This window comes from Harmonia axyridis, chromosome 2 (genome assembly GCF_914767665.1).
Source record: "Harmonia axyridis chromosome 2, icHarAxyr1.1, whole genome shotgun sequence".
Classification (NCBI taxonomy): domain Eukaryota; kingdom Metazoa; phylum Arthropoda; class Insecta; order Coleoptera; family Coccinellidae; genus Harmonia; species Harmonia axyridis.
Genome location: NC_059502.1, coordinates 16,919,214 through 16,933,670, shown reverse-complemented (window position 1 = coordinate 16,933,670; position 14,457 = coordinate 16,919,214). Strand labels below are relative to the sequence as shown.

General features: G+C 34.4%; 1 protein-coding gene across 1 annotated transcript; it reads left to right on the top strand.

The window, feature by feature from the left end:
* Window positions 1-631: 631 nt before the first annotated feature.
* Window positions 632-13,658, top strand: LOC123672187. The gene is made up of 3 exons (XM_045606198.1): window positions 632-763; window positions 12,616-12,692; window positions 12,971-13,658. The coding sequence occupies exons 1-3, from the start codon at window positions 632-634 to the stop codon at window positions 13,656-13,658; spliced, it is 897 nt and encodes a 298-aa protein (XP_045462154.1).
* Window positions 13,659-14,457: the final 799 nt, after the last annotated feature.

Here is a 14,457-nt window from a genome sequence, read left to right as displayed (position 1 = left end):
TTAATGCGTTGGAGCCGAGCATTGAAAGACAGCAATACAAAGAGAGACATAATAAAGTGAATTTACAGCATGACAATTCTCGACGCTATGTTGCGAAAGTGGTCAAGACATACTTGAAAATGTAAAAATGGGAAGTTCTACCTCACCTGCCGTATCTCCAGACCTTGCCCCTTCGGACTATCACTTGTGTCGATCAATGACAAACGGTCTGGCTGACCAGAGCTTCTAGTATTCTGAAGAAGTAAAAAATTGGATGGATTCGTGGATCATTTCGAAGGATGACCAGTTTTTTTTCATTCATACGCTGCCCGAAAGATGGAAGAAAGTACTGGCCAGTGATGGACAATAATTTGAATCATAAATGTATGACCAGCCTCGAATTCGGAAAAAAAGGCAGAAGCAGATTTTACGCCTATATACACCAGAAGTCTTGAAAAATACCGTCCTTGAACAAACAAAAAAATGGCTATATGAGAACGAACATTCGGAAATTATTATCATTAATCAATCCAATAATTTCACAAAATCCCGTTTTTTTCATTACCTGCAGTCAAAATATGAGTATATGTATGAATTTGTGGTACGCAGCTTCATCCCTTAATGCATAATTTTCATTTCAAATGAACCCACTATGACCTGGTTGTTGGATCTACGCTCTGAAGAAAAAAGGACGGAAATCTTAACTTATGGACTTCATAAAAATTCCTTCTCCAACTCACTTCACCTTGGGTTCAAAGAACCAGATACCGAGGATAACCCTCATGTAATAAATTTTAACTGGCTTTAATATATTCCCCAATTTTTTGTGTTTCAGACCGAGTTTCACCTCTGGCCTCATTCTATATGCTGTGCGATATGTACCGAATCTCATTTAATTTCATCAGGTTGCGGATTTACTGAAGTAAATTCTTCATGAATATTCCACCCAGATGACGCTTGCGTCGATCGCGAAAAGATGTCGCCACGAATTCGACCCTAAAAGGTTCAGATCTTGATGAGGTCAAATGAAGGTCATAACTTTCACCTGAACGCTGGTTGTCAATGTCAATTATTCATCAGCAGAACAATTACAAGTACGTCGTTTGAATGTGAAGTTTTAGAGTTGGAAAGTTATTCGGAATTGCAGTTATTCAAATTAGAGGGGATTAGAGGGTTATAGTTGGAAAACTGCAGTTATTCGACTTACTGGGCACAGTCTTGGCTATACTTGTTTTGATAAAACCTGGGAAATTGAGAATTGTTCCGCAGAAATAATTTTGAGAATATATTATATCATACCTATATATTCTTATTATTACTTGAATAGCACATTTTACGAAATGAGGAAGGAATTGATGATGAAAACACTCAAATAACGAGAAAATTTTTTTTTGAACCGGCGCATTCGCCAATATGTTACTACTATTCGATACTGAACAACTTATTGATTTTCGTTGAGAAATCCTCTTAACTTTAAAATTATTAATTTTTATTTAATTATTGTAACGATCACCTGCTGCATTCGACTGATTTTCAATCACTAGTAGTGTACTGCAGTTCTTTGCTAATAGATTGATTAATTTATGTACAAGTTGGGCCAAAAGACTTTTGAAGGGAAAGTACTATTTCTCTACTAGATAGACGAAAACCAGAACTCCATAGCTTTCACCGTTTCATAGTTACGGGATGTTTTTCGGAAATATTGCCGTAACTTTTGTTCTGTTGAAATTTTGTTATTTCATGCAGCAACTGTTTCAGTAGAATTCAACGACATTGATTTTCGGCAAATCCATATTTTATGAGATATCACTATGAAAATTTTCCTCAAATGTGACACCCCGTATATTTCTACTTATTCCGATAGAGCTTAGAATAAAAATTCAAAATTTATAGTACACTTGACGATGAAGTCATGTTCGGGATATCGAATTTTCAAATTTTATCTTTCTGATAAGTAAGCTTTAGAGGATACTGTTAGTATAGAAGAATTTAGAGGAGTACAGAAAGCAATGTTAGAAAGATTCTGAAAAATCATGAATTCAAACCATGTGTGCAGTAACGCCATTTTTAACCACTAACTTCTATACTTATATCTATTTATCAGGTATGCTATACTTTTGGAATAGTTCTTTTGAGTCGTTTCGAAATATGTATAATATCCGGGGTGTTCCATCTGAAAAAAATTTCATAGTGATATCTCATAAAATTTCAGTTTGCAGCAAATTCAATTAACCACATTGAATCCTACGTAAAAAGTTGGCGGAAGAAATTAAAAATTTCCAATAGAAGAAAAATTACAGCAATATTCCGAAAATGAAAATTTTCGAAAAAACTCGGTATTTATGTAACGGCGATAGCTATGGAGTAGTGGTTTTTGCCAATGAATTTCTCATGAACATTGGCCTTCAGACACCGACACCAGCTTCCGTCTATTTATTATTGAAATAGGACTACCCTTTCAAAAATGTCCTATTTGTGTCACCCTGTACATTACTTTTTTTTAATACAGGGTCTTTCATGAGCAGCTCACCGACAAACTCTGCCATATGAAAGATCATATAATTTCAACATAAAAACATGATTGGAACATTTCAGTCATTTGAGGAAATGAATATAGATTTTTCCGAAAAAACTTTTTCTGCAGTAATATTCAAAAAAATATGAGTCCTCATTGCCACCATTATTTCCATAAGAATTCCTGTTGAGTTTTTACCTAAGTGGCATTGCTGAAATTGTCATCCAATACGCCATCTAGTGATGCAATAATATACTGGATATGCCATTTAAAATAAGAAATTAGTAGTCTGTTTCCGTTATAATTGGAAGTTGTAAGGACCTGAAATATTTTAGGGAGAAAGATCAACACCTCAAACCCCAACATGCAAAGTTTCAGCACAAAATCATGATTAATTTTTTATAGACATCTAATATGTAATCTCGGTATATCACCCTGTACATAAAAATGAAACGAAAATGTTACCGATCTACGAAATGATCTAATCAGCATCGGTACCCCAGAGCAACTTGTTCATTTTCCTCTCGATCATCTCGGAATGAGACATTGAGTCGGCTGACGTTGAAATTATCGATACTCAAGAGATCCACTCGATGACAAGACAAGCGTAGACTTTTCTCGATGATCTCATTAGAGATACGCCTGCAACGATCAATCAAAATAGATAGAACTGGAGCACCGGCTGACAGTGGGGCCCGAGGTGACATGGGTTTGATTGATAACACGGGATTCCCACGTGAAGGCCTCCATTTCCATGAGAAAAGACCCATTTTCAGCATAAATTATTTCGGATTGTGGATTTCTTCTGACTACAGATCTATTCTGTCTATTGGACATGTTTCGACTGGAGAAAATGACATTTTTTAGGGGAGTAGAAAAAGTTTCCTGATGTTCATTTTTCATTAATTCGAAGAATAAATGGGATGCATTTGTACACTATAACTTTTGAGCGGTCGTTCATTCATGCGCCCTTGGAGTTTTGTTGTTTCCATGGACACATTTGGCGTATGAAGAATGATTGCTCATAAGCTCTAACTAGACGTCAGTGGTTTTCTAATTTCAATTACTAGCACTGGGCTTGAAATGGTTATTATATATACAGGGTAAGTCAATACTGCTCGATCGATTGACTCGGAATCAGCAGTACTCTGCTCATAAGCTTAAACTATTTTCAACTCTTCAGTCTGGTCTGAATGTGGTGAAACACGATATCATCTTGTTTCTACGAATGAGAATGCCCAATTCTTATATCATACCCATGATCTACATGAAATTCTAATTTCGAAATAACCCATTTGTAATAATTTATCTATAGTACTTTTTTACGTGGACTATTTTTTTCTTTATAATGGATATAAAGATTCAAACTGAAAATCATATATTGAATACAGTTAGAGATAATTGTTCGATTTCATTTATCGAATTCCCGAAAAGTCGGATTCCCTAGTGAGTAGTACAATGTTTTGTATTGCGTCTCGCAGTATACTTTCTTTGCAAACAGTTTCAATGCGATAATATAACCCAACTCCTCTCAATACCCACTAATAATATCCATTAAATATAAGCCAAATCAAATACATCATCCAAATATTTGATAATATTCATTTTGAAAAAATGAAATGAAGGCCACGTGAAAAAACAAAAACATAGTCTGAATTATCTTAATTCGACATGACTGCATATTTTGAGCTGAAAAAGTATCATCAATATTTACATATACCTCATAGATGTATGCAAACATGATTTTTAGCATCGAATTTTTTTCAGCGACGAAGCACATTTTTCACTCGATGGCTATGTAAACAAGCAAAATTGTCGTAAATAAGGCTGTGAAAATCCTCATGTAAATAAGAGACCATCCAGAAAAGTCACTGAATGATGTGCAATTTGCTCTGATGCAGTGATTGGTTGTACTTGTACTTTGAAACTGAAGGTGTCACTCAAACCGTCAATTATCATCGGTATAGAGAATGATCCACAATTCTGTAATATAATGTTAAGGTGTTGATCTAATAGTTCCACTGATAATTCTCATAAGGAAGTTAAGCTGTGCATCAATCTTATGAACATGAGCAATACTCGTATTAAACGAAACAGAAGAACAACATTCATCAGCAGAAAAAACCAAGGCCAAAAACTGCCATACGAAGAGTGCACCCCATGAAGAACCTGCCAGTTTTCGAAGAAATTCAAAGAGATAACAAGGAGGACTTTCAAATGATTTCGTATTCCACACCTAATGAAAAATTCCAAGCATTATATTGAAATAAAATTTTTATCGATCTTCCTTGTTTTACCTTTACTTTCGAAACCACAAAACGGATAACCCTTTATTAGGATGAAAAATAACTCTTTCAGACCAGCGTTTTTCAGAGAGGACCCTATGTGTAACCTAAGCACTTAACAATGCAGCGCTATCAATAATTAACTCATCAAAAACGTCCATTAACTATAACAACCGAGGTAGACAGCCACTGATTTCGTCCCCAACACGAAACAGTGCGTTGCAACGTGCTATTCAATTACCAGCTGACCTCTCATCTCCAGAGCTCATGTAACCTGACTGCTCTTTGATTAGAATTCTTGTCTGCCGTGAAATAGGAAACGTGGCTACACTTCAAAATACTACATTTGGTGGCGAAAAACCTCCGGAAAGTGATGATTCAGGCGAGAAGTTGTTGAAAGAGCCATTTCATCGTGGTGTTTCTTGTGAAGGGTGTTCCTTTTCCTCTTAATTTATAGGTGAGGCCCAAATCCATCTCGGGATTATCCTGGCGATATAAATTCAATCGCCCTGGAGGAAAAAATCTCCCTTCGTTCTTCCCAAAGAAAAAAGGCTCGTATATGTCATAGAGAAGATGATATGAAAAGTCGGCCATCCTGGAAGAGATCTGCAAGAAAGGTGAGTATTTGTATGTATCCTTCATCCATATAGCGAATTTATGCTTTATATATGAAACGTGATGATTCTTTTTAAAGGCTTGTTGTCAAACCGGAATCATGGAAAAGATATATCAGGTGAAGAATTGTATCAGCATATTGAATAATATCATAATTGAATTGAAAATTTCAATTCAATCAAGTAATAAGATGCTTTTAGCTGCATCAACTGTAACATTAATATGATTAAAAATTATCATATGAAATCTCAATATTTATTCGTATGTTAATTACATATTTCTTGGAATTTATTTCACTTTTTCGTATTGAATATACATACTGCATGTAGTGATCCTGTTTCAAAGACAGAAAAACAGAAATGTCATAACGTCATATAATCAGTTGAAGGTTAGCCATCTAACAAAATGGATAGTTTTTTTACTGCTGAAAATGTGAAATTTGTGAAAACTTCCTAGAAAATTAATAATTTTGTTAGTAAGTTAGTAAATATTAAGTTTGTAAGTACGTTTCGTGTATAACAGGTAGATTATGGTCGACATAGTCGCCCATCTGAGCGTACACTTCGTAGAACAGTGAAAAAATTCGAAGAGGCTGGATCTGTTACTGATGTCTTCAAGTATATACATTATTCAAATGCACACTCGACCAAAAATATTGCTCTGTGAGTGAAAATGTTGGAGAATATCTAAATTGATCAATTCGTCGGCGCGCACAAAATTTGAGCCTCTATTTCGGCAGGCTATAGCGTATTTTGCATCTGGATCTACATCTCCATCCTTATAAGGTTCAGATCATAGAATGCGTAGAACATATGCCAATCTAATTTTCTTCAGCGACGAAGCAGATTTTTTTTTCTGTGGCTATGTAAACAGCTGAATTGCCAGATATAGGACAATGAAAATCCACATGTTACTGTTGAAAGATCTTTACATTCACAAGATGTCACTGTATATGGTGTGCAGTTTGTCCGAATCCCAATATCAAACCACAAAAACAAATTTCAATTTTTATTATTTTGTTTTTTTCAACCATAATATCAACTTTTCAAATACGGATTTTTGGCATCAATTTTGAATCATAATTCCAGATGATTTTTTTCTGTCATCACATGACATTATGTTAACACAATATTGAAATAACCTCACATAATGATAAATAATTGAAATATTCATTTTATATGGTTTTCTTGTCGGAGAGACATCACGATCAGAATTAAACTTATCTAGGACCTGCTTTCTGCACATTGTAACACATGTGTGACAGTTCTTCTGAACTCGGATTGTCGGAGCCACTTTCATGCATAAATAGATTACTCCACCGAGGAAAATCGACCCCAACCACGATTCACAATAAGAATGAAGTTTATAAATCCTATTTCCAGATTGCACTTCCAGATTGCACATCCATATATCACTCGACTGTATCTTGCAACACTCCCTGGTGAGCACTAATTCTAAAAGCTCTCAGCTCATGGAGCAAATATATATCTCGATGCATCTGAACTACTGCCGCAAAAAGAAACATGTAGAAAAGCCTCATACAGAATTTGACTTACCATTAATCATTCATTCAAAAATAATATTTCTATTTCATTTCTAGCAATCAATGCATCTTCGGTGACAACATAAGTTTATTAATAGTTCATGACTACAATACAGAAGCTATGAGTTTTCACAAGATTACTCAATTTTTTTGATTGGTTAGCGTAAGAAGTATCGACTACTTGCAAATGACATTCTTACTTCGTACACGTCACCAACTACGGGATATTGTTGGGAAAAGATACAAGAAATACGTAACTTGAATACTTGGAAAGACGTACGCAATAACTGATTGCAATTTGCGAAGACCTGGACCAAAATTTCAGGTATGAGCTGACGTTGTCAAGAAGTTATTCATTTCAGGGATGGAAATGTTCGCTACTGACACTATTGTTTAACCTTCTACTTTTAATTTTGTTTCGTTTTTTCGTTGTTGAATTTGGATCTTCATTTTCTATAAAATTCTATCATGCTATTAAATGATTTTTCTCGTGTAACAAGAAAGATAAGGGAGCGAATCAAAAATGAGAATGTTGAAAAAGATAAGACTAAAATGTTTAATTCCAAATTAATAATGATAACTGTTACGCTTCATAGGGTGTTTCAAATATAATGAAAAAAAGAGATTATAATTCTGGCATCTGGTAATTTTGAAATAGAAGTTTTATTGCTGAGAAAAAATAAGCTGTCATTAAAGAAAACTTCCAAATTGGACGAGTAGTTTTTGACAAGAATGTATCTTAAAATTTTGCCTAATTTTTAGTAATGCGTTAATTTATTGGTGAACTTTGTCAGTCCACTCAGCTCCTCTTTCCCATTATTCATAAGCTCAGTTTCATTTCGTTTTTCCCGATTCGACGATATCTCAATCTAATCCCATCATCATTCTTCCCTAAGATGATGTGATCAAAGCAATCACTCCATATTATTACATCTTAAGACAAGACATTAGTTGGAAGATTATACGACAACAAAGGATTTACCCTAACGGTGTCACGAAGGTGCAATGTTCTATAGATATAGCATCGCAGTGCAATGCCAAAGGCCTTCTAATCACTTCATAATCACCCCCTAAAATTGAGTTGCTTGGGGAGCCCATATAATTCATCTCGCAGATCGCTTGTCATCGCAAAATGATGAAGTTCACCATTGGCTAGACGTAATTATTAAACGTCTACAGAATTAATTAGAAGAGTTAATGTTGCATAACTCTATCGAATAGTGAACGATGGATATCCGATTACCAGAGGATAGTTGTTATGGGATATAGAGGTTCTATAACATGAAAATTGAGCTGTGGAATGATTGATCGTTGAATTATTGGGTTAAATAGAGGAGAATGAGGGAAACTTCATGGGAAATCCGTTTCAGTATACAATTGAATGGCATTCATGTTTAACAACAAAGGGTTAAATACTGAAAGCGTATACAACCGCACTCAATGCTTCTGAAGCGTCATTCGCTGCATTTCGAACTGTAACACTCATTGTGGCTCATATAGAAAAAGTACGAACGATGATGGCATCACAATACGAATAAAAAAAATAATGGAGAAAATGACAGTATGGTAGTTTTTTGTTTGAAGGCTAACAAGTGAAATAAAACAAAAATAGTTTGTCAATAGTATCAAGGAAAGTGAGCAAATTTTAACAATCGAAGACGGGCATTTTCAGTCAGAAATCAATAGTTGTTAACATTGAAACTTCTATTGTTTTTTGGACGTCACCACTAGGTTTTACTTTATTTCTGAATTTATCGTATTCTACCTAATCACTGAAAAGTCGAAATTGACGTTGAAATAAAAGTAATATTTTTGTAAGTAATATCATAAGGCATCTAATTTTTTTTCACAGGAAAAATGTAATTCCCAAATGCTATTTGACAAGACTATTTCATGAGACCATAATCATTTTTAATTTTTGATGACAACAGCTGTCTAGTTTGCCGCGAGTTAACACGAAAAACTGCTGACAGGTGCTGTCATACACTTTTTCCATCTAGAAGCTATTTGTAATTCAAAACTGAGCGTTTGTGATCGGTGAAAATTAAGATGTCTGAAACACTGGTGCGCTAACTTACTCTTGAAAAGCCATATGATTAAAATGTTGACTTTTGAAGAGACCATTCTTGGATTTTAATGGTATTGGTCCCTTTCTATTTGATTTCCGCATCGTTTTCCATGGCGCTCGCGTCGTTTAACTGTCAATTTCGTGTTTGGAGGTTGAATCAACAATAAAAACAAGATCAACGACTTTCAAAGAACAAATGAAAATTTTAAAATGATGCTGTTGATTATTTAATTATTTCATTTCCACAGAAAAGAGGAAAGGGACCCATGTCCCTTTTATGAAATCTATAAATCCTAGGGTTTGAATCAGTATCTATAGGTATGTCTATTGGTATTACCATTGTCAAGAACTGAACATTCATTAGAGATGAATACTAGACAAATGGAAGATCGTTGAAAGCACACATTATAAGCATTTAATGAATATCATACTAAATGTAAAATTGTGTTTTCCAGTAAAAATGATGGAATTTGACATAGTTATAATGGCAAAATTATTTTTTATATTTCTTACGTCTGTTCAGTAGGTAATGCCATTTCATCCTGGAAAGAAACAAGCTCAATAATGTTCAGAAATTGTTAAATAATTTTATAGGGATCAATGCAGTGCACTGTATGATATATATCATATCGTCAGAAGAATGAAAATATCTTTTGATATTTTTTACCACCTTACATTTCACTTCCTACTGCAGTAAGCATCTTCAGAGCTTGGATTGTAACTGAACGCTGGATTTCTCCGATAATATCAGGTGAAAAATCGACTATACCAGACTAAAATGCCAGTAATTCTGTGCACTACTTTCAAAAACTCATTCAATTTATGCAAAGCATAAATCCAATCAAAAGTTTACATTCATTCATGACTATAACTAGCTCTTCCTTAATGAAGATCCAGTATTAACCATGATATGATAATCCATCTACTGTTTGAATAAACATTAGGGACATTCCTCGGTTATGGAGACGGTAACCTTCCCCAAAGTGCCATAGAAAGTGACATGAAATTGAATTTCTAGACCTTATCATCGACTTGAGGAGATACATTCCTAAACCCCTTCGTCAGGTCCAGAATATATCCTCTTCATTCCACGGAATTAGGTTTGACTAACTAGAACCACGACGGGTATTAATTTGTTCTATGGAAATTGAGAGAGATACTGAATTTATTGTTGACAGCGAATAAGGAATAATAGTAGAGGGTTTTCTTTCACATAGAATTTTAATACCTGGTTTATAAAGTGAACATTTTAGTATCATTTGAAGAAAACATACACATTTAATAGTCTTCACAGCTTTTGACTTGATATTCGTAGTAACGAAGATCAAGCTACTGTAGGCAGTAGCCTACACCGTCTAAATTCAGTCTTGAAGTACTCGATGACCATACGCTTGTTGCCATAAATCTGTATTTTTAAACATCCTCAAATTGAAAAACACAATAGTTTAAATCACAGGAGCCAAGAGATGACTAGATGGAAAAATAAATTCAACTCACCACCTACTCATTCTGACTTTATTACTGAGATATTTGGTATTTTTTTATCTCAATCGGCAAGTAGTTTGTGCCTTTATGTTGACTTAATTCTATGACTATGAATAGTTGTGCAATTTATGGAATTCATGGTGGATTCCAAGCTAACCATTCAGAATTCATTCAACTTCAAAAACATATAATAGAAATAATTACATTCTTCACTTCTTTCTGGATCTTTTTTTTTTGTTTTCAAATTCAATTATAGGGAAGGATAAAAAACGATCCAATAACGCTATATAATGATAGCTGTTGATGTTCTGGCCCTTTTGGAGGTAATCAATGAATATTATATTTTGCGCATCCCAGAATACTTATGCCATAACCTTGCCAGCTGACTGTTGTGTTTTTCCTCGCTTTGGATAAGGTTCATCCTGTGAAGTCCACTCAACTGACTGTCAATTGGGATCCGGAGTGAAAAGATAAGGCTATGTTTCATCCATTATCACATATCGAAGCAAACATTCAGATTTATTGCACTCAAACAGCTCCACACACTGCTCATAATCATTAACACGTTGTCCTTTTTGATCGATTGTGAGCTCGCGCGGCACCCATTTTGCACACAGCTTTCTCATGTATTAATATTCGTGAATGATATGATGTACACGTTCAGATGATATCTCTCAATGTCTGCTATCTGGATCAACCTTTACGGTCATTCAAAATCATTATGTGACATTTTTTGATTTTTTCATCGCTGACAGCCTTTTTTGGGCGTCCACTGCGTTCGCCGTCTTAGGTGCTCATTTCACCACGTTTAAACTTATTATACCAATCAATGATGGTTGATTTTCCTGGTGCAGACCCCGGAAGCTCTTCATCAAGCCAAGATTTTGCTTCAACTGTATTTTCCCCTTCAAAATGCAATATTTTGTCAGCACATGAAATTCTTTTTTTTTATCTTTTTTAAATAACAAAAGTATCTACACTCACAACGCTATATCCTACCAGCTAAGTGTTAGACTGCTATCAAATTTGGACAGGTATTGATTGAAGGTTGGTACTAACTAAAAATCATATGAATTCAATATTAGCACCGCCATTTGACCGGGGACTTTTCAATTGGCCCTGAATTCAAGTTGATGTGAAGGCAGGTCCTTTTGATAGCTCGTTCATTCATTCGCTAAATTAACCTTTGAAGATTACATATAAGTATATACATAAACAGTTCTATGGTTAGTATATTTGAACCATCGATGTCAACGTTTGTGATGTTTGTAGCGTTTTTTTATACGATTTCATAATTTTTCCCCGATTTGAATGAAGTTATTTCCGCCAAGCAGGGCCGTCGCTAGGGGGTAGGCAGGGGAGGCGACCGCCTAGGGCGGCAAAATTCTGGGGCGGCATTTCAATCTTGATCAACAAAAATCATATGTGTAGAAATTCAAAGTAAGAAATGAGATTTAAATCGGTTAGAAACAACACGAAAATATACAGACAATTTAATCAACAATTTAAACCATCTAAGGTGCCGCATTATACACAACAACTCATAAATATCCAGATGTCGTGTAAACCCCGTCACAGCTGTTTACTGTTTACGAGATATTGATGCTAAAAAACACATGTACTAATCAGGCGTGTCGGTCTTCTCTTTGCTACACTGCACAATTTTATTGCTTTATTGGGGTATCCTATTTATTTTTCTCTACAATTCTTCAACCAGAATGCCTATTCCCCAGATGAATGCAAAATATAAGAGAAACGTTTCCATTTCATCATTTCCATCTCATTCTTCCTAAGAAATACATATATCTGAAAAGTTTATTTTATTTTATACCACGTTCCATTATATAACAATATTTTTTTGATAGTACTGTATGTGCAAAGTGATTGTTATATTCTGAATTTTTCGATTTGCCTTTGGATTTAAGGATTTCAAAGTAGATTACTGAAGGTAAGTTCTATAATTTTTTATTTTCATCATTTCCTTATTATTATCATTTTTCGGCACTGGGAAGTACCTACGTTCGAAGCGTCGGATGATGAGATAGACTTAATGGAAAAAATCATATTCATTTATTTCAAAATAGGTATAATATTCCCAAAGAAATATGATCCGTGTTTCTTTCAGGTACGTTTCCGGGGTGGTAGTAGTGCGCCCCAAAACTGTTCAGGGCCCCCCCTGGAGAAAAATTGGGGCGCTCAAAGGTGGGATATTTTGAAACAAAATGTTCCTTCACTGACAGTCAAGCCATTAAGTGACACGAGATGGTCTAGTCGTATTGATGCCTTGACACCTATTCGATATCAGCTGAAGGAAATATATAATTCACTAAAACAAATAGCTGAAGACACCACACTAACGGGCATACAGGCTATTCTACGCGCCATGAGGCTGATAGCATTTCAAACAAAATAAATAATTTTAAATTCATTACGTCCTTAGTAACATGGTTTGGGGTTCTCTTCAATATTAATGTTTGCAGCAAGCTTCTTCAAAGCAAAGAATTTGATTTGTCCGCTGCAACTAGTCAGTTGGAAAAAACGAAAGAATTTCTTAAAACATTAAGAAGTGATTCCGGTTTCGAAAAAATCTTAGATAATGCAAAAGATATTGCCATGAATTTGGGATTAATTCCTTTCCTTGAATTGAATGAGGAACGCATAAGAAGAAAGCCTAGGCACTTTGATTATGAAGCTCGTGATGAAGTGATAGTAGATGCAAATCAAAAATTTAAAATTAGTTTTTATTTTACAATTTTAGATAGGGCATTATTTTCTATTGAAGAAAGATTAAATCAAATCAATCAAATAAATAACAATTTTGGATTTCTCTTCGACATTCACAATCTAAAGTTAAAATCCCAGAAAGAACTTCTTGACGCTTGTACCAAAGTTGAACTTGCTCTGAGTGATGGGGAAGAAAAGGATATCGATGGATTAGATCTGAAGCATGAAATTGTGATGATAGCTGATGTGATGTCTTCACAATCTTCATCTTCGCCCATTCAAACTCTTGAGTACATTTACAACAATATGTTGGAGGAAGGATTTCCTAATCTTTGTATAGTCCTCAGAATTATTTTAACTTTACCTATGTCTGTAGCTAGTGCAGAGCGGAGTTTTTCCAAATTGAAATTAATTAAATCGTACGTTAGAAATAGTATGACGTAAGATCGCCTCAGCGGATTAGCTTATCTATCCATTGAATCTGAAATGGCAGAATCATTAGATATTAAAGAACTTGTGATCAAATTTGCAAGAATGAAAGCTCGAAAAGTTAATTTCTAAAGAGTTCTTTGAATTTTCTGAGTAATATTTCCAGATTTCTATCACTAATCAACTTATCTCATTATATGTATATTGTACTTATATTTTTCTTCTAGTCATTTATATTATGTATTTCTATGTATCTTCACATTTGTTTATTTATACTCGTCATGTATATTATTTGTTTTTACCAATCCTTGAATGCCAATTTTGACATTTAATTAATTAACTTTTCGATGATTTATTCAAATGATCGAAAAGTTAATTTTTGAATAATTCGTTGAATATTTGATCCGGAAAGATATTTTTTGTTCTAGTCATTCATATTATGTATTCCTATTATTGTTCATTACCAATCCTAAAATGATTTTCATTTTTTGTACAAGTTTGAACTTGTTGGTTTTGTTTATATTTTTTCTATGTTAGTATAATTAAAATTTTACAAACAGTCGCCTTCAACTTTTTCATATTTCGGTAGAAGACCCCGATAACCCAAAATAATTTTTTTGCATTCTGCAGAGTTGACTGTTAGGGCGGCAAATTGGGTATTTGCCTAGGGCGGCAATTTGGCTAGCGACGGCCCTGCCGCCAAGTTACCAAAAAATGACTTTTATATTCAGTTTCAGTCTAAACATATTCCACTTGCACATGATACTTCACAATAAACAATCATTATTGTACTATCTCTGCGTTCGTAATTAAT

What these genes read in the sequence shown, in the direction of transcription:
- LOC123672187 (XM_045606198.1), top strand. Translation starts at nt 632, where the DNA reads ATGACCTGGTTGTTGGATCTACGCTCTGAAGAAAAAAGGACGGAAATC. An exon ending in ATACCGAGGATAACCCTCAT is followed by an intron (nt 764 to 12,615) that starts GTAATAAATTTT and finishes TGTTTCTTTCAG; the next exon opens with GTACGTTTCCGGGGTGGTAG. An exon ending in AAAAATTGGGGCGCTCAAAG is followed by an intron (nt 12,693 to 12,970) that starts GTGGGATATTTT and finishes TAATGTTTGCAG; the next exon opens with CAAGCTTCTTCAAAGCAAAG.